The sequence below is a fragment of the Macrosteles quadrilineatus genome, unplaced genomic scaffold (assembly GCF_028750875.1).
Source record: "Macrosteles quadrilineatus isolate MER2022 unplaced genomic scaffold, UCM_ALF_1.0 Scaffold_1__1_contigs__length_201487025, whole genome shotgun sequence".
NCBI classification, from domain to species: Eukaryota; Metazoa; Arthropoda; class Insecta; order Hemiptera; family Cicadellidae; genus Macrosteles; species Macrosteles quadrilineatus.
Genome location: NW_026542594.1, coordinates 137,496,437 through 137,523,832, shown reverse-complemented (window position 1 = coordinate 137,523,832; position 27,396 = coordinate 137,496,437). Strand labels below are relative to the sequence as shown.

Sequence of the window (27,396 nt, the reverse complement as noted above, 5' to 3'; positions counted from 1 at the left end):
ATTTTGCAGACCTTTTTTTGAAAATTTGTAAAAATTCAACCGTATAACTAAAGTTAACCTGGCCAACCTCATATATTCATTTTGGTCGGAAAGAGCAGGAGAATCTAGAAATACCGTAGTAATATAATAATGATTTAGATAGTGTATTTTTTTCGGTAAAGTGAAAAAAATAAAAAAGTTCAAATTTTTTTTGTAATTTCAAAAGCAGCCTCGGTAAAATTTGTTCTACAGATTTTTTTATGGGAAATTCATTAACATAGGGTATTGTAGACAATCTAATTCCCTACATAGAAATATATAACACGTTAGGAAATTATTTTTTTTTATAAGTTTTTGGGGCGAAATATAATAACAAACGGAGAACCGAAAAAATTTAAAACTCTACAGAGTGTTAGTTTGTGTTAGAATTCACATCAATATTAGATTCTATGTAAGTTGGAAAAAGCTTTAAAAAACGTAAAATCAGATAGTTATTATTTTCAACACACTTTTATTTTTAATTTGAACTCACAACAATAAGCATTTAATCATAACTGAATCTTAGCTGCAATGAAACATCAAATACAAAGAAAATAAAATATATAACAGCTGATTCAAATTATTACACTAGGGGTATATAATAATCTGACAACTTCTAATATCCTCCCACCACTAAGTTCATGGAACATTTTACTAGTGAAATGAACTTAAAAAATTATTGATAACTGTCGGGTACGATACGGTACAAGCTTAATTACCGTCATCAGGTTCAAATTCGGTTCCTACAGCCTATTATAATAATAAATTACTTATCATTTACTATAGTTGGTTCTGAGCACATAAAAGTCTTATCAGATGTTTGTTACATCTTCATAATTTATTACTAGGGTGAAGATGCAATAAAAAACCCATTAGCAGTCCCAAATCCATTAACATTTTATCACAACAATAATTGTTGTATTCAAGCACTTCCAAGAACTGTTGAGTTTTATCACTTTTATTCAATAATCGTTGTATTCAAGCACTTCCAAGAACTGTTGAGTTTTATCACTTTTATTCGTTTACAACTTTCCCCAATTCTATTTTATCATAAAAATAATAGTTTTATGATGACTGTAAATTGTATCTCTAATTCAATCAGTATTTTCGTGAATATTCAATTTGCCGCTGGCCATTGCCTACTGCCATAAAACTGTTTATGGCTTCATATAATCATATAACTTGTAACTAATCTACAATCTTATTTTATAAGTTAAGATATTTGTTATGGATATTTTATCTTTATATTGATGAAACCACAAGCATAGTAGTTGTTGTTTGCATATACAGGGTGGCTGAAAAGTAACTTGCACCCCCCTTAGCTTTTCAACCATTTGAGATATTTGAAATCTGTTTGCGGCAACCTTCTTAGATATGTTTGTCCTGTAGTCAATTTTACCTGTAGTCAGCTTAGAAGTTACCAAATTCGTTGCATTTTGCTTGTTATGCTGCTTGTTTGGGATTTTCCCCATCAATGTCCATCCGAGCTTTGTTTCTACTGCAACCAATTTACAGTCCAGAGCCTTGTGACTACCTGTTCATAAGTTTCGTGCTACATCTGCTCCTATTAGTATATCTATAGGCCCATTAGAGTCAATCTCACTGAAGGTGATGTTCTGCATAGCTAACTCTTCTATCCAGGGTCCTCGCATGACAGGTGAGATGTTTCCGCAGATCTTCTTATGGTCTAGAACTTCGAAGTGGCATCTATACTTGCTATCTAATGAAGAAGTTTTAAAGTTATAAAGTTGTCCTAAGACTTACTTGTTACCCTGTATAATAGTTGTATGCCACACTACCAGCAACAAATATTTAGAATAGTCCCTAATTCAATTTTTTTTTCAACACACCATTTAACAAAATGCTCACATGTTTAGACAGGTAACACTATTTCCATTGTTTTTGTTTTTGTGAAAATTTTATATGAATTGTTAATAATTTGTGTAGCTTTGTTGAATTTAATAGTTCATTTTTGAACTCAAACACAATTATCTTATCCAAATATTGTGTGTCTTTTAGAAGAAGTGCCCAGTTGAAACCACTTTTATTTACTAAAATCCAACACTTATACTTATTTTCCTGAGCTATTTTTGTAAAAAATGACGTTCTTGCCTATAAAGAGACCAAAGAACAGCTGCAAAATGTGTAATTTAGCAAAAATAAAATCTTGACTGAGATGAAACTCTTTTAGAATTCTATTAATTTAGTAGGCCTATAATATGCCTACGTAGATAAAATTTACTACAACTGGGGGTGGCACTGTATTTTAAAGAATTGAAAGGGCTATAACATAGCCAATTTTAATAAAAATAGTTTGGATCGTATTTTTGAAAATCTAATTTTACCGGTAATTTTTTGGTTTTATGGGAAGATCACCATCAAACTAAGATTGAAAATTACTCCTGGATATATTATAAACTAGTGAACCGGGCACCAGTCTCGACCCCACCCAAAACTGGAAACGCACTACCCATGTGCCGGGTGGCTATCCAGAACACAGGTTTACTAAAGGTACAAATAAAAAAGTGGTTTTGGCAAGCAAGAAAAAAATAAAGTTCAAAAATAATCATGTGAGAGATATCACAAATGCTTACAAATCAGAAAAATATTATTAAATAGGTTACTGTCAAAAAACTTGCAGGAATTATCAAAATGTGAACAATAACCTTTAGTAGTAAAAGAATTGGGCTGAATTCCATCCGGAGGCCTCTGTCTGGCAAAAGGCGGGCTCCTAATAAAAATAAACTAACTTACTAAAAACTAGTTAACAATAAATATAATATATATAACGAGTAAAATGGCTGGATAAACTTCCTAATTTTCAACAAGAAATGTTCTTTTTATCACTGTTCATGCAGGGTACTCATCAGTATGTGTAGTTGACCCTGTCGTAGGAGTAGGCCGATGCAGGTTGGTTAGTGGTCCATCCTGGCGCAGCCGATGTCTGCCGCAGTTCCAGGAGGACCAACTCCGGAGGTGAACCCCATTGGTGGTGCGAACTACCCAAAAATTAACCACTCATTGTGAAGACAAAATACATACAACAAATAAATAATTAATTAACACTTGGTAAGTAAAAATACCTTGACCAGAATTAACCACGAATGGCTCTGCAGTTGCAGACGCTATGATGAGTCTCTTCCGCCCAAGGATCTCCAAAGCCTGACAGCACAGCCAACTAAATAACTAACACACTGACAACTTACATACTATAAAAAAAAATGAGTCGGGGACATGAGAGTGGTGACACGAGCATTGACCCAGCTCAGCCTCCCCCCCCCCCAAAAGTGGACTCTCCCCCCTAGTGGAAACAAAACGAAACAGCCTCTCCCCATCTTAGAAGATCTAAACAACCAAATACTCAAATTGTCTGGAATGCGGGGTTTGTCAATGGATCCCAAACTGGTGGAAAACTCCCCAAACAAACTCCCAAACTGGTGGTGGTTGGGAAAACTCACCACCAGGAAAATTTGTGTGCTGCACCGCACGACATTGAGAAAAAAGGGAAAACAAATACAGTGAACTAGGGACAGAAGTTGATCAGGCATCTGGACCCAACACACTTTCTGCACAGACAAAGAGTACCTACGGATCTTCCCGATTAGGCTTTAGAAACGAACCATACAAGTAGGTAGTAATTCCCAGACTTTCTACGAGGGAAAGACCCCAAGTTGTCCATGAAAACTTCTTCCAGAGGTATTTCCTTTACAGTAGAACCTCTTTAATCCGAACCCCTGTAATCCGAACGTCCACTAATCCGAACGCCTCATTGCTGTACTATACACAGTACAGTAGTTTTTATTGTATACTGTATTTATTGATATAAGCACCGTGTGACACAAAATTCTAGGGGGTGGGGAATAAACTAGTATTCACCTAAGTCAGGCTAGGCCTACCCCTAGAACCGGCCACCCTCAAATTTCTTCCCCGGAGTGCTCAGAAGGAGCCGAGAAAAATCCAGGGGTCGATACAAAGTTGTCATGGCTTTGACTGATCAATTTATTTAAATTTAATCGAAGGCTCAGAGCTCTAGAAGCGCTCAGGAAATCCTGCAGACACTCAGTAGGAGCTATATCACCCTCACCTTCGTTTAAGTGTTCTGGTAAATTTTGCCTAGCTTTTAGAATGACTCTGTAGGGCCGACGAGTATTCAATCTTAGCCAACGTGATGTAAATACTCGTATTAAACTGCAAGTATCTGGCTAAAGACGTTGGTGAATAATATAAAAGAGCAATTCCTACAGAGTCGTCGGGGCCTAATTAATATAATTGAACGGAGAATTTAACGTGATAGGTTTAAAATCAATTTAATACTAATATTCGTAACTGACTGTTCAAATCTGAACTCACCCATGACTAGGTTCTCTTGCCCGCCAAAGACGGGGTTTAGAACTCAACGACAAGTCTCGGGGTATTTCAACGGCGAATTAATTAACTAAATGTACGTAATAATTAATCGTTGAACGTACGGAACAAACGTAATTAAATTTTGTAGCCAATTGATCTAAACAAACCGAAAGATATCCACCGCTAGTCACTGGCAGGCAGGAACTGGCGGGTCAAGACTCAAGTCGGAGGAAACTAAGTTATTAAAATTTAGTTATTTAAAATCAAATTTTGGAACGAAAATAGTCGTAAAACGAGAATGCGTGTGTTGAACGAAGATAAAATAAAACGTAAAAAGGCCTAACTAGTATATCTAACCTTCAGTAAACGAATTGTCGATTATCGTGCATGCGTAGATGTAAAGACGAAGTTACTTCGAAGACGGCATTTGAACGAATAGAATAATTCTTTCTTGAAGTAAAATCCTTCATTCCAGTCCGGTCGAGGCTTACGCGCTCAAGCGGCGAACTTAAGTACTACTAGACAACAGCTGTTCAAATACTCAACTGTTGAGCCGGTCTAGTTTTGTCTGTCGTCTGTCAACAAATAAACACCAGGTGGGGGTTATGTCGTCGTCGGCGTTAAATACTCGTAAAGTCGGTCGGTTTAGCTTTATTTGGTAAAGTGGAGTGCTGTTATGGATAAATATGTAGTTGTGGGTGTGTGTATGAACTTCACTGTGATTAAAAGTAGGCTTACGTTCTTTGGCCCATAGCCCAAGCTATGGCCAACACATAGGCCTAGGAGTAGGCTATTGTGGATAAAAATCGGGTAAGTTCTGGTGTTCATTTATTCGCAGTACGTTTTTACCCCCCTCAAAATTTGGTACCTTACAACCGTAATTATTTCAATTGTAATGTACAGTACTGATTATTCCCTATGTTTACTACTGTATTAAATAAACTCTGTATTTTACTTTATAAAGCATTTTTCACTTTTCCCTAGCTATTGTTATGTAAAAACAACAATATGTTCTGTAATCCGAACTATTCCCTAGTCCGAATTACCCCCGGTCCCAATTAGCTTGGATTAAAGAGGTTCTACTGTACCTCCGATGACAACAACCCCAACTTGGCATTCTGGGCTGGTTTGCTTCATGAACACGTTTGGCAAGAACGTACTCGGGCAGCAATATCCCGGTCCATGCTTTTCCAAATGAAATTTTCCCTAATCTTGGCGATGGTTTTGTGAATGCCTAGATGTCCACCCACAGGAGAAGTGTGAAAATACTGAAACACCATCGGTATAAGAAGACTTGGCAGCACAAGCTTAGGTTTACCCTGTTGCTTACTTCGGCAACACAGAGCACCCTTGGACAGAAAGTAAGGAGGGTGGGTTCCTCTATTTTGAAGCTCACTGATAATGTTGGGCCAGCTCTGCATCTTTAAGTTGATGCGGGATGAGATCGGAAAAGGCTAGGGGAAAATCCAAAAGCACAGCTCCACAAACTGGCTCCAAATCTGATGCCTGGTCGTCAGGTAAATGGTACATCCTAGAAAGTGTGTCAGCAATGACATTCTGAGTGCCACGCACATGTTGCACTTGGAATTTTAGGGAGGAAATTTGGACATGGACAACCCAACAAACAATTTTTCTGGGCTGATGGGGATGTGCAAGAATCCAGGAGAGTGTCTGGTTGTCAGTCTCAAGCAAAAATTCCTTGTGTTGTAGGAACCTTCGGAATTTATTTATGCCAAAGACGACTGCCAAACACTCCAGCTCATAAACAGAAGAGCTTTTCTTCTCGCAAGGAGTTAAGGTGTGTGAAGCATACGCAATAGGCTGCCTAATACCTTACCCTCTTCTTGAGACAACACTGCGGCAATGGCTGAGGAGGAAGCACCTGTCTGAAGGACGGACTTTTGACCAAAATCCGGCATAGCGAGCACTGGAGGTTGCATCACTGCCTCCTTCAACAAATCAAAGGACGTATGCTGGGCTTCACCCCACTCAAACTTGGCACCCTTCTTCCTAAGTGCATTCAAAGGAGATGCCAACTTCGCAATATTCCGAATGAAACGTCTAAAAAAATTGATCATACCAACAAAATGGGCCACACCCTAGACATCCTAGGGAGGTGGAAACTCCCTGATGGCCAGGGTCCTAGCAGGATCTATGCAGACGCCTCGAGAAGACACAATGTGCCCTAGAAAAGAATTTCCTCCTGAGCATAGCTCACCTTTTCGGGATTGACGATAAGGCCTGCTTACGTTACCTGACTAAGACTTCCTCTAGATATTTTAGGTGGTCCTCAAAACTATCACTGTACACCAGAATGTCATCCAGATAATTAAACACAAATTTGAATTTCACATCATGAAAAATTGAATCTAGAAGCCTAGATGGGTTTGGGCTCCCACAGCTAAACCCATCGGTACCCGGGTGAACTGATACAAGTTCCAGGGCACACAGAAAGCAGTGAGAGGTCGAGACTCCGCCTTTTTTATTTTTTATTTTATTTTATTTTTTTTTATTTTTTTATTTTTTTTTATTTACCAACGGCAATACACCAATTTACAAAGATAATCAGTAGTTTGACAGCTTCAACAGTGAATGTTTGTGCTTATGACTAGATTAACAATAATAAAAAAAAAATTGATAACAATAATAGACAATGAAATGCGTAACAATAATAAATAAAGAAATGAACAACAATAATAAATAATTAAATTAACAATACTAATGATTTGAGATAACATGCAATATATATCGATAACAGCAAAAAAGCAAAGTGCAAATTAAATTAATGCAGCAAAGTGAAATTATTATTGGTCGACTCGTTCCTCTGCTGCCACTAGCCTAACAGCCACCAAACTGGAAGCGAAAAAGTCGACCGACGAACATATTTCGTTCCCGTAGCGCATCAGACGTGGTATGGGGCAGAAGCGTAGATAGCTGGTCGAAGCATGGTCTAGCTCAAACAAGCGTTGATGCCTGGTACTTCTGGGAACGTGCAGATTGATCCTCTCGAGCAGAAAAGGGCTGCTGATCTGGTTGTTTAGCAGCTTGAAGAGGAAGACAACATCAGCAACTCTTCTTCTACACTCCAAGCTTTGGAGACCATAAGCTGCAGATATTGTCTCGACTGGGACGTCCATGAAATTGAACCCAGCGCGGCAACCCATATGTCTCACAAAGCGTGACTGGACTGATTCAAGATGGTTGATTTGGCCGAGGAGGTATGGCGACCAGACCACAGAGGCGTACTCGAGCAGCTGACGAACTAAGGCCTTGAACAGGATCGTTGAGGAGTTGGCACTCAACCCATGTCTTGACGTTCGAGAGATCAATCCCAGCATGCGTGACGCCCTGGTACATATATGACTTATGTGCAGTCCAAAATCAAACGATGCATCAATCAGAACGCCCAGGTCCTTGATGGTGTCACACCTTTCCACCCTGTTCCCGTCAAGGAAATAGTCAGCTTCCAAGTTGTTCTTCTTTCTACTGATCGTTATACATTTCGTTTTAGCAGGATTTGCTGACATATCATTCACTAAACACCAACTAATGACGTTGTCGAGAGCTTCTTGAAGTAGTTGACAGTCAGAGTGAGAGTTGACTTCAGCGAACAGTAGAAAAGGCACCTTTATATTATCTTTAATGTCGTTGATGAAGATCGAGAACAAAAGTGGGCCAAGATGAGAACCTTGCGGGACGCCAGAACTCGCGACGAAGCTAGCAGAGACGTGGGACTGGAAGACAACAACCAGATGTCGATCAGAAAGATAGCTCTCAAACCATCGAAGCATCGTGCCAACAACGCCATAGCCCTCCAGCTTAGCAAGAAGATGACAGTGACTATTCTTGTCAAAGGCTTTGCTGAAATCTATGTAAATAGCATCAACTTGGCTTTGTCGGCTGAAGGCATCCATAACTTGGCACTGAAGCTTGAGGAGATTGGTCACAGTAGAGCAGCCAGAGGTGAATCCATGTTGCTCGTCTATCAACACTTGTCTGAACAAGGGCTGTACAATATCCAATATTAGGCCTTCGAAAACTTTGCTTATAACAGACAGAAGGACAATTGGCCTATAGTTTGTAACGTCACGGTTGTCTCCCGACTTAAATATGGGAACGTCAAAACCATTCTTCAGGACCGATGGAAAAGTGCCAGAGGACAGACTACTGTTGAACAAGTATTGGGAGTAGAAAGGCTAGTTCAGAGTGGCAGAACTTGAGCACTCCTGGAGTTATATCATCAGGCCCGTTTCCCTTGGTTGTGTCCAAAGCCAACAGCTTCCTGTCGACATCGTGAACTGAGACGGAACATTCGGAGATAATAAAGAGGGGTGCTGAACACACGCACAGGCAGTTCACCATGGTGAGCGGGAGAGTAGACGGATGAAAAGAAGTCAGCGAAGAGTTGACATGACTCCACATTATTAGCAGCCTCATACGAACCAAATCTGATATTTCCAGGAATAGGAGGCGAACGATTGAGGTCTTTAACAAAGCTCCAGAAGACCTTGACAATGGAAGTGATGGTTGAGTTGACGTGGTTGATGAACCTTGATCGGCAGTCTCTGGAGATAGTCTTGCATTGGTCACGAATTCTGCAAAATGATTGGTAGTCCCGCCAATCAAGAGATGTTTTGTATTGTCTGTGGAGTGTCTTCTTAAGAATGACTAGATGTTTAAGTTCCACTGAGAACCACCTAGGAAAGTGAGAGTGACCTACGCGTTTCCAGGGAGAGTGAGTCTTGATAAGGTCACTGAGCTTATTGCAGAACGAGGAGAACATCAGGTCAATATCAATGCTGTCATCTATCTGAATGCCTTGTTGCTGAAGATCTTGCTTGACGCTCGCCAAGTCACATCTTCTTAGGTTTTTGATGAAGGATGAGGACTCCAGACGCGCTTTAGGAGGGCTTGGGATTTCTCCATGTACACACAAGCAGGGGTGGCAGAGTTCGTGGGCGAGGAGAGGTTCATCAGCACGAAACACGGTGAAGAACTCCGGGGATCCAAATATTAGGTCTAGTTGGACACCTCTGTCGTTGATTACGTCGCTGACCTGTGTGATTCCCAGATGAGCAGCAAGATCCAGAAGTACGCAAGCAGATTGAGGAGCGGAAGTAGGGTCAGGATTAATCCAAGTATGGACGGGTAGGTTGAAATCCCCAGCGATTAAGATGTGATCATAGCTCTGGCAAGTTGAAATGGTGTCACTAAGTGAATCAGCAAACAAGGAATAGATTCTCATGTGGGATTGTGGTGGAATATAGACACCGCAGATCAGGATCTTGCAAACCGCGTTCAGTTTGACCAGGACGCACAACGCCTCGATAGGAAGGTCGGGTTGAGTAATTTCGTGTGAGTGCAGGGACTTGTGAACAGCTATCAGTACTCCACCTCCGTCTAGCTTACTACTGGTTAGGGAAGACCGGTCCTTGCGGAACACAACATAGCCATCAAAGCCAACTTCAGAAGATGAGATTGAGGCATTTAAATTAGTTTCAAATGTATCTGATGATAAGCCTGGTTAAGATCAAAGACAGCAAAATACTTGGAATTACCGAACCAGTCAAAAGCCGAGTGCAAACCTGGGAGAGGGACAGAGTCTATTTCAATCTGAGCATTAAGTTTCCTATAATCCAAAACCTTCCAAGACTTTCCATTTTGTTTTGGTACTAGAAATGCTGGATTGGCAAAACTTCAACGCGAAGGCTCAATCACCCCATTATCAAGCAGTTCGTTGATGATTCCTCTCAAGGTGATGATTAAATCTTAGGAGGAGCTAAATTGTACGGATGAGAGCGTACAGGACGGCTGTCAGTTAGTCAGATCTCATACTCTAGTATATCAGTGACTACCAGTTTTGGCGTCAGCACATCAGGGTACCGCTCAAGGATGCACCTTATGGCCTCAGCCTAATTGGAAGTCAGATGCCCTAACTAATCGACAGGCTCAGCTTTTCCCGCATCAGGCTTTACGGTAGCTGCACCAAGAGGATTTCCATTGGAAAATGGTATTGACACCCGTCGAGAAAATAAAAAAAAAACACTGGCCACACCTTAAGTCCAAAATCATGCCAGACTTCGGTATAAAAACTGCCCCCAGAATTGTGGTGAAATGCAGCAGTATGAGTGTTAATAAAGATACCTGAATCCAATATATCCTCCACTAACCACGACTAAATCACACACATTTCCTGTCGCATTTCAAATTTTGTTGCAAACAAGCTAACTACTTCGTCAAAGTGCACAATAATACCTTGGCTGCATATCACAGCTAGCTTTTATGTTATTTAATACATCTAATTAATACATAGTGAACAGAGAAATAATTATGTGAATGGACTTATTCTGATTCGTAATAGTAACTAGGTGTAGCTAACGTGAATTCAAATATTAATTATATAAATTTGGAATATTGATCACGAGACCACGACCATTTGGTAAACCTAATAAATTACAGAATTAATTACTAATTCATTGCCCTAGCCTACACCCTTCCCCAACCTCTATTATATTATCTACTCATTCTAAGGTTACTCGTCCCAAAATTACAGAATTAATTACTAATTCATTGCCCTAGCCTACACCCTTCCCCAACCTCTATTATATTATGAAATGAAATGAAAAATCATTTATTTATACAGGCAAAGTTAGGGCCACATGGCCCTTTCTTACACTTAACCTGTACTTTAAAACATAATATAAATATTTTAACATAATCAGCTTATACAATAAAACAAAACAGAAATCATAGATACAGAAACTTTTATCAAAAATCAGTAAATTTTAAAAATACTTACACACACACACACATACAAGTCAGCGACCGCCATGCGCACAGGCTCCTACGACAAACCTACCATGACCATACGTTCAAAATAGAGAATTTTTAGTGCTGCCACAAACCGGGAACGACTATCGAGGGATTTAATAGCTAAAGGGAGATCGTTCCAAAGACGGCAAGCAGTTACAATAAACGCTCTGTCGTAAACTGCGGTCCTATGGTGAGGCATACGCAAAGTTATGATGCATGGCGTGAGAATCTGACACTTTCTTCAGCTACAAACCTAAAATCATCTACAAAATATTTTGGAAAATTGTTTTTTAATATTGAATAGGTTAGCGAAAGAATTTTGATTGATCTCAGGTCACATAGCTTTAATAACTTAGAATGAATGTAGAAAGGTGTGATGCGCTCACTGCGTCTTAGATCATAAATGAATCTTAGGCAGTAGTTCTGAGCGCGTTGGAGAGCATCAGCGAGGTTTACAGTCATGTCATTGATCACAGAGCTGCAGTAAGTGAAGTGGGGAAAAACAAGTGATTTAACCAGGTGTAACTTTATGTGCAAAGGCAAGAAATTCTGTAACTTTTTAAGTGAGTGGATTGATGCAAACACCTTTTTACGGATGTCTATCGCCCCAAGTAAGTGTCGAGTTGATAGTAAGCCCTAAGTTTTTGACCTTGTCATTATAAAGCAAACCTGTTCCATTTATAGTTATTGGATTCGTCGTCAGAAAGTGAATAGAGTTCCATAAACGTGGATGACAAATTATGATCGGTTTAGTTTTTTCGTGGTTAAGTCTGAGTCCGTGTTTATTAGTCCAAGTAATGATTTTCTCAATATCTTCGTTCACTCTCAGAACACTTTCGTTGATCTGTTTGGGTGAAAAATGTGTATAAATCTGTAAGTCGTCAGCATACATGTGGTATTTACAGTGTGTGAGGACTGAGCTCAAGTCATTTATGTATAGTACGAACAACAGAGGACCAAGGATGGACCCCTGAGGTACACCACTAGTAACTGTCTCCCAGTCAGCTCGTAAGTCATTATCTGCTCATTCTAAGGTTACTCATCCCATGGAAGAAGATGTCCTGCTGCCCACACACACTACACTACACTACTTCTCTCCCGTCTCGTCTACTCCCGGGTGAATCATTTTGGCTGCGCACGCATCTAGTCTAGTTGCGTCACGTGACCTAAGACCTTACGTGTTAGAGTTGTGTCTTGTAGTTGTTCATGCAGGGTACTCATCAGTATGTGTAGTTGACCCTGTCGTAGGAGTAGGCCGATGCAGGTTGGTTAGTGGTCCATCCTGGCGCAGCCGATGTCTGCCGCAGTTCCAGGAGGACCAACTCCGGAGGTGAACCCCATTGGTGGTGCGAACTACCCAAAAATTAACCACTCATTGTGAAGACAAAATACAACAAATAAATAATTAATTAACACTTGGTAAGTAAAAATACCTTGACCAGAATTAACAACGAGTGGCTCTTAATGCAGTTGCAGACACTATTACAAGTCACTTCTGCCCAAGGATCTCCAAAGCCTGACAGCACACAGCCAACTAAATAGCTAACACACTGACAACTTACATACTATGAAAAAATGAGTCGGGGACATGAGAGTGGTGACATGAGCATTGACCTGGCTCACTAGGACCCACATACTAAATCTCATCAAAATCGTACCACAGATGTGTGGTCTGTAGCTCTGTACATATCCACACACTCATACAGACACACACACACATACACGGAAATCCCTTCGTTAACCACTTTTTTGGGTTCAGGGTGACACAAAAGGATATATCTACCCAAAACTCAAACTTAAACATATTGACGCAAACAATACTTTCTCCATAAACTATTTATAGGGGCCAGGGGGAGAAAGTATAAAAAAACTTTTAAAACCGACCCAAGAGTTCTTTAATAGCTCATTACTTGTTTATTTATTTGATGTTACATACTAGGACTCAAATGTGTGCCAAGTTTGTTCTATTATTGATTGTTTTTTTTTTCAGGTATCTCAACAACAACTCAATATCAAAAATAGAAGATGGAGCATTCTCTAATGTACCAAATTTAAAACTACTGTAAGTATTTGTTGTATTAATTTTTTGTGGAATGTAAACAAATAATAATTACGTCATCATAATGTGAATTATGACCTTATAACAGCAACCACATAGTACAAATAGATGTAGCACAGGCGCGTGCGTTGTCAAGTCAAAGACTGCCCCGAAACTCTAACAAGATGGTGGCGGCTGGACATGACTCATCCTAGTGCCAAGCGTCAGAGTAGCGTTTCAGTCACACGACTCACACACACCGCACAAAAGTTTGCAGTGCACCACTGTGAATGATGCATTGTGTGCCATATTACCAGGGCCGGTGAGAGGCGTCACAGGCCCCTGGGCTGAGTGATACTAGGCCCCCTATTTTCCTGATTTATTGTACAGCGGCCTCAGTGCCGTTTTGTTTCAGAAATAACAATACATATCTAAAATGTTTGATAGTTTGATTAATTCTCGTTCTTGTCAAATCTCTATTAGTCCAAGCAAACTAAAACAACTGACACAGGGAACGTTAAAAAAAATGCATGAAAAGGTTTTATGGTTTTATTTTGTAGTGTTAGGTCTGCAGAGTGACATACTAAAAGTTGCCAAAAATCGGTCCACAGGAAACCTACTAAAATCTTAATTAAAAATAGCGGTTTTTCCAACATTGGACCAATTTGAAAAAAGATATACCACATCCATATTTTATTCAAAATTTTTGAGATATTGACTCGGGACGACCACCGATGTTTATTGGGTGGGCAGTACTTCATTTCGATAGGGAACTCATTTTTGGCCGCCATCTTGGATCCGCCATATTGGATATAAATGAAAAAATTAAATTTAATGATAACGATGTGACACATCATTATAAACTAGATTTTCACGCCGATTTCAATGCCGAAATCCGTTTTTTAATATCTGTTTACGTTTTGAAGATATATTCAAACGAAAACTCTCCCTCATACATTTCTTATGGACGTTTCGTACTTTTAAAGGTTTTTAAAAACCATTTTTCTTATAACTCCAGTTCTTTTAACGCTTGCAGTTCAGTCGAGATATAAATCTTTTAATAAAAAAAAAAGATTTCTAAAAAGTTAAATTTAATATTGTTTTGGGGATTGTAGCTCGTTGCTAACTCGTTCGATTTGAATTATCAGTAGGTCAAATGAAAGCGCTTACATCACAGAATATTTAAAGGGTAGACTGAACTACAAGCGTTGATAAGAACTGGAGATATAAAAATGGTTTTTAAAAACCTTTAAAGTACGAAACGTCCATAAGAAATGTATGGGGGAGAGTTTTCGTTTGAATATATCTTTAAAACGTAAACAGATATTAAAAAACAAATTTCGGCATTTAAATCGGCGTGAAAATCTAGTTTTTGTTGAATTGGCAAACACTGGAAACTTTCTAGAGCAAAATAAATTGAAGCTTAATCCTAAAAAAAGTAATTTTTTAACTTTTAAAACAAATCAAAATAAAAAGTTAATTAAACCAAATATCATGTATAATGCAGAAGAAATTGAACATAAACACAGTACACAGTTTCTAGGTCTAACTGTAGACCAAAATTTAAACTGGGATGAACATGTTGATAATCTTCTTTCAAAATTATGTTCAGGACTATATTCACTCTCTAGAATGTCTTATTTTTGTAACCATAAAACATTAAAAAACATATATTATGCTAATGTCCATTCACATTTATCCTATGGTTTGTGCCTTTTCAACTACACTAGCAAATTTGGATAGGATACTTAAACTTCAAAAAATAGCAAAAAGAATAATTTTGAAATTAGAACACAACGGAACAACCAAAAACAAATTCAAAGAACTGAAAATTTTAACGGTATATGGCCAATTTATTTACGACACAATTATTCTAGCAAAAAACTGCTTGAGCACCTCTGAGACAAATTATCACCCATACAACACTCGGCATGAAAAATTCCTTATTTCAAGTAAACATAAATTAAAAATGTGAAAATCTATGAAAATCAAAACCATCCTATATAGGATTTAAATTTTTTAAGCATCTTCCTAATGAAATCAGAAATGAACAAAGCAGGAAGAATTTCATGAGAAAACTAAAACTTTATTTAGTAGAGAAAGTGTTCTATTCCCTGGAAGAGTATTTTTCCACCTCCCCTCTTAGCATTAGCCTAGTAATTGATTCAGTTTTGATTATTTTCATTTCCTGGTTCTTGGTTTTTAATGTAGATAATGATCCAAGATATGCAAATTTGTAAATTATTAATTTAAGATAGATTTAGTTGACACCATTCAATGTACAAAACTGTACTTTATGAATAGGCCTAAAGCATATTTGATTTGATGAATGATGTGTCACAACGTCATTAAATTTAATTTTTTCATTTATATCCAATATGGCGGATCCAAGATGGCGGCCAAAAATGAGTTCCCTATCGAAATGAAGTACTGCCCACCCAATAAACATCGGTGGTCGTCCCGAGTCAATATCAAAAAAATTTTGAATAAAATATGGATGTGGTATATCTTTTTCAAATTGGTCCAATGTTGGAAAAAGCCGCCATTTTTAATCGAGATTTTAGTAGGTTTCCTGTGGACCGATTTTTGGCAACTTTTAGTATGTCACTCTGCAGACCTAACAGTACAAAATAAAACCATAAAACCTTTTCTTGCATTTTTTTTAACGTTCCCTGTGTCAGCTTTTTTAGTTTGCTTGGACTAATAGAGATTTGACAAAATAACAAAAATTTGACGTTTTATTGTAAAAATAATTAAATATTTTTGTATCCATAAGTCTTAGAACCAAATTATTATACTTATATTATAGGAAATTTAATAGTCTACAACATTGACTTTACATATCTTTCGCTAAAGCGCACCAAAACGGAGATATAGGCGAAAATCTCTAGAAAGTACCGATTTTTCGATATGGCGGCGGGCGCGGAGGGGGGAGAATTGTGCATTTTTCGTTTTAAACACCTACTTACCATCCTAGACAACATATAAAAAATTTAGACTTACCCGACCGTTTGTAAGTTAATATACCTCTATTCACTGGACTAGATACCTGAAACCTGAAACAAAACAACCATCTTAATACAGCCACCATCTTAATCTCTCAGTAATCTGGTAGATATAGGACTATGACTGCCGGATTAGTGAAAATGTCGGATTACTGGAATATTATCAATAAAAACACTTAAAATGCCCTTAAAACACGTGGAGATCTTCGGAAGATCGCATGATCTGAAACCGCTATTGCCACATCGGGGCATGACGACAATGACGTTTCTGTGACCGCGGGAGGCGATGTTAGCGTCTAAACGTCCTCGGGAGATGTTCATGATTTTGCCGCGATCACGCATGACAACGATGACGTTTTGGTGACCGCGGGAGGCAATGATAACGTCTAATTGTCCGTGGGAGATGTTCATGATTTTGCCGCAATCGCGCATGACGACGGTGACGTTTCTGTGACTGCAGGAGTGAATAAGGATGTTTACACGGCCTTGGGAGATGATAACATTTTTAAGATGATAACGCGAAAGACGACGATAATGCCTACATGACTGCGGGAGATGTTCATGGTTTTGCCGCCATTGCGCGAGACGACAATGACGTTTCCGTTACTGCGGGAGTAGATTAGGATGTCTACACGGTCGCGGGAGATAATCAGAATTTTGCCGCAATCGCGGAAGACCTCGCCATCAACATTTATTAGACATTTGACTAAGGTAATAGATATTGTACAGTGGCAGCAAATAAAAACCAAATTTACCTTTATAAAATACTTCTGCAACCGAAATAAAATATAAATACCCCGCCGCAGCAAACCTGCAGACTAAGCAAATTTCCGTTTACCTGGCTGGATTTCTTCAATCAATCATCAATATCGGATCATTTTTGCTCTAGTTATCGTGCTAACGGACACACATCTTATCTGACTAATATTATAAATGTGAAAGTTTGTGTGTTTGTTTGATGTTCCAATCACGCTTTAACTACTGATCGGATTGGGCTGAAATTTGGCATGATGATAGTTCATATTCCCTATTAACACGTTGACTGCGCGCGCCGACTTTACAGGCGCTCCCCAGTGGCGGGCGAAGCCCCGGCGCGCAACCGAATCATCGAACGCAATTGGCATTCAAATATTTCAGTCTGACGAATCACAAAAGAGCAGTGGTGACTGTGCTGCGTTACCCCGAGAGTGGATGTAGTTCACTGAAACACCCAAAGGTAGCAGCACTGCACGGATCCGTATCCAGTGTCTTTGTAATGTGGGTTGAAGAGAAAAAATCCCCGAAACCGGGACAAAAGCATTGCCAGACAGGATTTTACAGGAAATTTTAGTACCAACCTACACCAAAGTAAAGCTCGCATTCTAAGCTGGCAGGCTGGCAACGATTATAACGTCTCCGTCTGAGGCTAAGCTCACACTGACTCAATATATTTCTGTTGGTCTGGTGCCGCCTTTAGTCGGCGCGCGCCACCTGGGAGCGCTGGTGACGCCGACTAAAGTCGGCACGCGCAGTCAACGTGTTAACATATAAGCCTATCCTTATCTCAAAAATCCTTTCGGGCTCAGACCCAGTGGCTCTGGAATTCCCTATGATAACCTTGTGAGCATTCATATTTAAAAGGAATTAAAGAATTTTTACAGCTGTTTCAACTAGACAAGTTGGTTCAATGATATTCAATAGCATTAAAAAGTTATAAGGTTTACCAACAGGGTGCAGCACTATTAATGTTTTTGCATCTATGACAACAGCTATAGTTCGGCCGCTTAGAAAACGACCTCCTCCAGCATTGGTTTAGCATTAGCGCTCAGGTCGTTTTCTAAGCGGCCGAGCTATAATTTGAACTAGCAGCAACCAAAAACCTGTTATATACAATGAGAACTGTCAAAGTAGGACTGTTTACACTTATGTTTATGTTTGAATTTAATAATTGTTGGCAAGCATTAAAAAGAGATACTTGGTGTGTGTTTAAAAATGATGCAATGGAATACCACGCTATAGACAACCCAAATCATTACATCGGATGGACAGAGAGTGTATACACTGTAGAGCATTAAAATAGAAAGATGAGCCTGCTGGAATGTTTTGTTCTGTTGGAAAAGTTTCTTCTGTATTATGAAAATTCTGATACAGCTATGAAAGAACTTTACTTGGAAAAGCTGAAGAGTCGCGGCATTTTCAGTTCCAAGATTTTATGTTGTAAAATATTTTAGCCGTGTAATTTTGTTTTAAATGGTTTTTATTTAGTTTTTAATTGTAATTTAATCGCTGTAGAATTCTTAATCGTAACATTTTTTAACTGTGAGAATGAATAATGATAATATCTTATTTTTGTGATTGCTGACGAAGCCACTACGGATAATTATTGTAATGATTGTTATACTCTGTTTATTTCTTATGCTGTATAATATTTATGGTTATACCATCGCGGGTACAAGCTAGCTGAGTACCCGTCCTTCGTACAGGGTTGACGTATAAGTATTAGTTTTCAAAGAGTTTGTAGGAATTGAATTTTCAGCTTAGTTTATGAAAATGTATTTATTACTTACCTGCTATTAATCATAACCAAAATAGATTCAGGTATAAAATATTTAATAGCAGTTAAATTGTTGTGCAATATTGCACCAGTTCTTTCATTTTTTTACGATTCACAATTTGTTTATCACTACTTCTTCCTGGGCTGGTGACAAATTTATCCACATAACTGTTGCATGGAGTGTTTGTATGGTAAAAAACAGGTTCATACTTTTATGGGACTATTTTTTCAAATAAAATATTGTCCAAAAAACAGTAGACCATTTTTTAAAATTTATGATTAGTTGTTCTACTTACTTGTAAAGATGGGTATATAACCGCCATATTTATAGATATTCATGGATGTCATATGTCAGCACCATTTTTTGGGACAGGTTAAGATTTTATATTTTTGCTGAAATTACTTTATTATTATTCTAAACAACTCGCCACTCAACAAACACACACTAAACAATATAGCTATGTTTGTAACTCATTCGAAAGTTTTATTTTGTTCATATAGTTTTTGTATTGCCTAAAACCATGAGAGTTTTCATGAATATTTTATTTCAGGGATCTCTCTAACAACAGATTTCGGCGTATCACAAGGAAAACATTTGAAAATCTTCATAAACTAGAAAAATTGTAAGTTAACTTTTAATTATTATGAGTTTAATAATTAGTAAATACCTCCGCCGCAGCAAACCTGCAGACTAAGCGAATTTCCATTTGCCTGATTGGATTTACACTAAAATGCCTCATTAAACATATCTCTTGTTTATTCCTTATTTAAATAGAATTAGTTTAATGAGTACTTAGGTTTGCTGCAACAGGGAGGGTAAAAAAGTTTTGTTGTAAAATGTTAATAGTTTATTTGTATTTTCCAATAGTATAGTGTATTTTCCAAATTCCATCAAAATATGTTCATAAACAAGCAAACTACAACAGTTGATTTATTCTCCATAAGTCTTTGAAAATGGCCTTAGAGCCGAAACTATCGTCAGTAAATATTTTAATAAATAATTTTTACTTGGGTACTAAGTTTTGTTTAATCTTCCTTTATATATATATATGAATTTGAACGAATGGTGTTTTTGGCCTCTAGGGACCTCAAAACAAAAAAGTAAATTAGTCCCGGGTCCAGGTCTTACTATGAGTACTACGGTAATAGCTTATTCCCTATATGGGAAACTCGCTAAAAGGCTTGTCTGTATGTAGAGCCTAATTAAGTAGATAGGTACTGTAGCTACTTGGTAACACTAAAACTCACTCCCTAAAACTTTTTTATACAAGTTAAAATAAAATACCCCCGCCGCAGCAAACCTGCAGACTACGGTAAGCGAATTTCCATTAACCTGATTGGATTTACACTAAAATGCCTACATAAAAATATCACATTTATTTCCTATTTAAATAGAATTAGTTTAACGAGTAATTAGGTTTTGCTGCAACAGGGAGGGTAAAGGTGTTTTATTTTTGTAAAATGTTAATAGTTTAGTAAGAAATGAAAGTATTTCCCAAATTCGATCAAAATATGTTCATAAACAAGCAAACTACAACAGTTGACTTATTCTCCATAAGAATAACATGGGAATTTTAAATTTACAATTTTTTGAAATTTTCTCCGTAACCATTAGGCGCACAACAACGCTTCAACGTACTAAATTATTTGTTTTTTCATTTCAATTCAATTCAATTCAATTCAATTCAATTCGTTTATTCACGGCAGAAGCCGTTGTACAATAGTGCCATTACATACGGGAGATAACAACCAATAATAAATACTAAATTAAGCTCTACAAAATGGTTTGGAAAGAAATTGTAAAATTTTGTGTTTTTGGGGTCAAAAATGGAAAAAACCTATTTTTACCCCATAAAACCCCATATAAAACCCCGTTCCCGTAGTCCGATCATGCTGGTTCGCGAACTCGTTCGAATAAATGTAGGTTTACATGTTTGTACCAAATTTCATCAAAATAGGATCATTTTTGCTTGTGTTATCGCGCTAATGGACACATATATATATATATATAAATTTATAAATATATATATATGAATTTGAACGGATGGTGTTTTTGGCCTCTAGGGACCTCAAAACGAAAAAGTTTAAATCGGTCCCGGGTCCAAGTCTTACCATGAGTACTATGGTAATAGCTTATTCCCTATATGGGAAATTCGCTAAAAATAATCTTTAGGCTAACAGGCAAGTATTATTTGGAAAACCTTTTTTTCTCAGTTTGTGTGCATCGCAGGAAAATCTACGTCAACTGTTAGAAAATTATTTGCCTGCAGATGTGCAGGATACCTGTATAATTTAAAAATAAGCACAACAAATAAATTTAGGCCTAAAATAAAAAAAAAATTAACATGGGCCTTATGGGTTGCCATGGTGGTGACGAAATAACAACAGAATATAAAAAGAAAATCAAAACAATGGAAGAAATTCCAATAACATGTTTTATTTACATCGTGGGGTGAAAATAGAGAAGTCTGTAGGCCTACAATACATATTTTTGGTCGAGTTTTCAACCACTGGACGACCTCTAGTTAAATTAATTTGACAAAATCTATTGTATTGTAAGACATGTTATTTAAAATAAGGATTTGATTTGAATATAAACAATTTACTAATGTGAACTACCTATAACAGTGGTTCCCAAACCTTTTGTTTTGGCAATCCACTACCACCTTAGAATTTTTTCTTGCACCCACTTATAAAATAATATTACCAGGCAATAATAATTTTTAAAATGTTTTCTTATTAATTAATTTATACTATCATGTACACTGAAAAAACGACTAAATGCAAAGTGTGAGGATGATGTTATTGAATTATCATCATACAATAATCATACAATCGTACAATAATCTAATCCAAAAACACTATTGTTTGAGAAACTTTAAATTATTTGAAACTGAAGTTTATGCCAACTATTTAAACTCTGGTCTGACACAAGAGACTTTATCTGTATTGATGTTCAATTTTCTTTGGATTCCATTCCAGCAAAGTAGGAGTCTCCTGCGGAAGTTTTTGAAACCAAACTATTTTCAATTTAGCCTACTTCGGGTCAGGTTCAAAATAAACAATATCCCATATTTAGTATTTACAAAAGATATAGACAAATGAAAAATCTGTCATGATAACTTAAACGTTTTGGTGAAATCTTTGTAACCAAATAATTAAATTGTACTGTCAGAAACCCCTAATAAATCAAACACTCTCAGAAGTGTTCAACAGGGGATTAATTGTTAATAATTTAATAAAGTCTTCCTGCCGATTTAATTAAGAAAATTCCAGTAGTTTAAAACAGCTCTAGAGGGTTTAAAAGTATATTTCATATGTTTACAAGTTAATTAGTAAATTTAATGTATTGTTTATCCATCCTAACTAAATTTCATAATAGAGGCTATAGCCATCTCAACAATCACGATGATGTCGTAATTGTCTTCAGCAATTGTGGTAACATCATAATAATATACACTTTGTAAAGATTCATCCAAAAACAAATGGGCTGGGTTGGCCCTTTTTATATCTCAAAAATATTGTAAAATCTTTGTTTCAAAAACATTTATAACAATTTCCTTTATTAAAAAATTACAATGTTATTTGAGCTAAAAAAAGTTCCAAAACCATTCAAATCCACACTTAAAAATTGAAAATAAAAACCCCAAACAATTAGTATAATATTTAAAACTCATATTTTAAATCTTAAACAAGTCACGTTAAACAGTGAATATTCTGTTAATATTTTAATGTACAGCCGTACCCCTTGCTACCAGCTCAGTACTATTCTGGTGCTTCACAAACCCTTCCAGGATTGAAGAATTACAAGTCTCGGTAAAAAAAAGCTTTTTTAATGTTTGGTCTCTTCCCGTGACCAACCAAAATTGCTCCTTCGAATCATCAGTAGTTAGGGTAGCGATTTATAGTTTGGGAAGCCCCTGGGACCCACAAGAAGATCCGAGCAGCAGATGTCACGGTAAGTTATGATATCTTTTTGAAAGTGATGTGCAGGTAAAGTAACTTGGTAAGCTTTAAGTAAACATGAGCATTTAAAACTTATTCTCATTGGGATGTGTTGTGTATTTCAGGAAGATAAGTCAGAATTTCCTGAGTCAAATTAAAGAAGGAACATTTGATGAACTGGAAGCTCTAAAACAGATGTGAGTATTGCCTCTGAAACTCGCAAACTGTTTAAAAAATGCTTATGCAATTTTAGTTTTGATGTACTGTATTTTATACTTATTTTTGTGAATATTGAACATGGTTAACACCAACATGCGGTCGGGAAAAGAAATTGTAACATTTCTAGATTTTTCCAAAATTATCCTTGCCTGAGGGATGCTTAGTCTGCCATCTACATTGACAGGAATACCAAAGACACAGCTAATAATGAGTCATATCAAAATCAAAGACTTGAAGAACAAAGACTAAAATCATCTTTGGTCTTGTGAAAGAGAACAAAGTCGTATTTTTGCTTTGTTACTAAGCTGTAGATTATGGCTCCCTGTTTGGATTTTTGACAGGTCAGGTTTGAATGGCAATAATCTGAGTGACTTGGCTTGCCAAACTTTTATTTTAAAACTGTAGCGACACTTTGACTCATCTGTTTGTCACTATCCGCCTATTTTGATAGTGATAAGCCATCACTGCACCTACATCATATTGTGAGCTATCACAAGTTACTAAAATATCTAATTTTGGATCAAATGGCATCAATACATTGTTTTGTAGGAGCAACTTGCAACTTTTCTCAAACGCTTCCTCACATTTGTCATTCCACTTCCATTGAACTCCGTTATTTAACAACTGGTGAAGGGGGTACAGCAAAGTTGACAGGTTTGGCAAAAATTTGCCGTAATAATTCCATAATCCTAAGTACGAACGTAACTGCGTGACATCATTAGGCCTTGGAGCCTCTACAATCGCTCTACTCAATTCTGGACTCGGATGGATCCCTGTACCATCCAGAAGATGCCCTAGAAATACAATACTCTTTTGGAAGAACTTACTTTTGGCCTCGTTTATTTTTACAGCATATTCACTCAGCCTAGTTAGAACCTTATGAACTAAAACTACCATTTCTTCTGGTGAGTGACTTATCAATAGAATATCATCAAGATAGCAATAGGCATTTTGAATCCCTGACATGATTTTGTCCATTACAGACTGGAATATAGAACCTGCACTAGAAATTCCGTATGATAAAATTCCTTCATTGCTTCTAGCCAATTTCTTCCCATTAAAATTGGTTGGTCGGTGGAATCACAACCATCGGAAGGACCATTCTTTTCCCATTGGAAATATTTACATCTGCCTGAAACTCGTCAAGGACATAAATTTTTTCACCTGTGTATGTCTTCAAACATATTTTGCTTTTTGAGAGCTGTGGGACAGAATCCTTAAATTTATCAAAATAAACAGTGTCTGGTAGCATGCTAACAACAGCGCCTGTGTCGATCATCATCTGTAAAGGTACATTATTTACACGCATTTCAGCAACAAATTTATTAGGCCTACTTTTATCATTTGAGTAGGCTATTGTGTACAATTCTAGTTCATCTTCCCATTCATCATCTTCATCATTCATCTTCTTGATTGATGTTTTTTGCCTGTTGAACATGTGAGCAACTCTCCTGGTCGCTCTTTTCATCACAGAAATTCACCCTGGAGCTAGGCCTATTTTTACTATAGCCTACATTTTGCCTATTTTTGTTCTGGAAACAAACAACAGCAAGATGTCCTTTACGTTTACATAAGTTACAAGTATAGCCTCTATATACGGACAATTCCTTAGATCATGTTCTTTACCGCACCTGTAGCAGACCTTAGAGCTAACATTTTTGTCAGAAAACCCTTTCTTAAAGCTAGGTTTAGAATTCAGCACAATAAATATTTTTAATTACAACTCCAAAAAATTGACAAAAAAAAATTCAAAAACAAAACTTTTTAAATCGACATTATCAAGACGGCTAATTAGCAAAGCCTTTTTTCCATAGACGACTTTTTAAACACAAATAATTACTCTGAACTCTTAATACTATTGGCCACTAGTAGGCAGCCTGCATGACCAAAAATATTTTTACAAATTTCTTGAATATTTACAAATTGTTTAGTTTTGAAGTATTATTTACTTAAGTTTTTTATAAATTTGTGTAAGAGCTTTCCATCTTAGAATTATAAATTTAAATATTAGGCCTATATGTACAGTTTATGCAACAAAATGTTCAATGCTTCATAAGATGATATGGATTTAAGCATGATGTCATATTTGTGTCCTGACTTCTGACGTTGTCTATTGTAATTTTATGTTGCCGAATGACAATAAAGATTATTATTATTAAAAAAAGTCAACGTGATTCATATAGAAATGAAGTTTACAACGTAAAGAAGTCAAAGAAGAGTGGTGCAGGAGCAGGTGACGTTTACAAAATAGCGGCTATTTACTGGCGGCTAGTGGTTATAAGGTGAACCCTACAGATCCGCTGGCTGCTGGCGATATTTACCAGCGGCTGCTAAACTATTTGCTGTGACTTAAACTTTTAAACTAAAAAATTTAGTTTTATGTTTTCATACGTTAAATTATCCCTAATTTGTTGCACTACGATTGAAATTATGTTTAAGATACATTAATTTAATAATCAGACTTATAAACTTGTAGTAGAACTGTAGAACTTCTGTTTTTGGATTTCACTTTGAAATGGAATTTTATACTCTTCAGATAATTATTAGTCTAAAGGAATAGGCGTATTGCAGTTGGTTCATAAATGTTTCCTACTCTAAGCTAATATAGTCCACTTTTCAATACTGGCCAATGACCAGCTCAGGTAGATAGCCACTGAAATATTGAGGTTGAGTAAACTTTTCGTAGTTAGCCTATGAAAATTCTGAAGTAGTGTTTATCTTGTTTATTGTTGCAGTGACCTGACAGGCAACCCACTGGTGTGTGATTGTGCTCTGTGGTGGATCCTAGAGTGGTCCAAGAACACACCAGTCAAGTTGTCTCCTGTGCCCAAGTGTAGCGCTCCTTCACTGTTGAGAGGACAACCACTGAGGAAGATCAAGGGAGGGACACAGTGTGCCTGGCCTCACAGTGAATATGACTCTGCTGCCCTGGAACTCAACCCCAGTCACAATCAAGTATATACCTTTTTCAATTCAATTCAATTCAAAAAGCTTTATTTCATATGCTAAATATTTCACATCCTCTTGTGCACACGCGCGTGGGAGGAAATATTTAGGTACATGAAATTTTACAATGTTGTTACTGGCAGTCTATTCACTTTTGATAACAATACACAAATACAATAAATAATCATGGCATCTAAGCATACCATCTAAGCATACAACAATGACAAAGCAATTTTTTTTTTTACTTTATAACAAAAAAAAAACATGCAACAAAGAACAATAAAATACTAATGCTTTAACAAGGATAAAGCGTTTACATTTATAAATTATAAAGATTTTACAAAGTTCTAAATTTTTTTCTTAACGCTAGTTACGTTATAGGAATTTTGTAAAAGGTTAATAATGGTTTTGGAAAATTTATTGAAAATCATTATTGACGCACAACTGATTCGTTGACATGTCACGATTAAAACATGGAACTACAAGTGTATATATTTTTGAGGCTCTTGTACATTTTTGGTAGTTCTTAATATAATACAAACTGTGGTTTTTTATTACAAAATTAATTACAGAAAAAATGTATAATTGTGAAACAGTGAATATATCTAGTTCTTGTAACATATGTACAAGAACATGTAAGTTATACTTTCATACTTTGTTTTATTTGATATGTAATGGGAAAAGAGTTGTTTGATAAGTACCTCCCCGGTGTATAAGACCATAACACATTGTAGACTCAAACCATGCTGTATACAGAGTTTTCAGATACACAAGACTAACATAACTCCTAACAAAATATAATAAATAGTTAATCTTTCTAAGTTTTAAATTTAAATATTCTACGTGATATTTCAACTTGTTATCAATTATCTATATAAACAAAATTAGACTTTTGTCTGTACATTGCTCAGAACCATGAATTTTTAGGTAATTTTCTTGTTTTATACATTAAAGAAGCTAAAACAAGTCTCATCTTAATTTGTGTCTGTCTGTCTGTCTATCACGGCCCAAGAGCCATTTTACTTGGCCTTCTGAAAAACGAGAGTACCTATCAATATCCAAATCATTTTAATGTATTCACTGGATTGGCGAGAGTGTCTTTAGCTATTAAAATATGGCCTCAGGACTTTGTAAATAAAATTACAAACGTTTAAAAACCCAATTTTGTGCCATTTTTGTCAAGTTTTCTCCCAATGTTTATCACATACAGTAATCATCTATGAAATAACAAACAGCTGTACGGACCAAGATTATTATTTCTAGTTGTCACTGATATGTTTACATTGAATGTTGTTTACAAATACCGCAACCATTTACGATCACGTTTTGAAAGCAATTTCAAACCAAGTGAGATTAAAAACGTTTTTCCTTACATAATGGATTTAATTAATCACAAGTGCTATAATGTATGTGGTAACCGTAAATGAAAATAGAGATTCTTTGTGGAACGAATCCTTATACAAAGCTATACAGTTTTATCAAGAAGGTTGGCCCAGCAAAGTTTCGCTGAATGACCATGAACTAATGCATTA

At 36.8% G+C, this 27,396-nt stretch overlaps 1 protein-coding gene across 1 annotated transcript in view; it reads left to right on the top strand.

Moving 5' to 3' along the window:
* The window catches only part of LOC128985548 (adhesion G protein-coupled receptor A3), a 138,048-nt gene that overhangs the window by 12,439 nt on the left and 98,213 nt on the right, over positions 1–27,396 (top strand). Inside the window, exons 3-6 of the mRNA XM_054405147.1 lie at positions 13,169–13,240; positions 19,306–19,377; positions 22,825–22,896; positions 25,654–25,873. Of these exons, the coding sequence (XP_054261122.1) occupies positions 13,169–13,240; positions 19,306–19,377; positions 22,825–22,896; positions 25,654–25,873 (436 nt within the window). The remainder of the gene's footprint in view (positions 1–13,168; positions 13,241–19,305; positions 19,378–22,824; positions 22,897–25,653; positions 25,874–27,396) is intronic.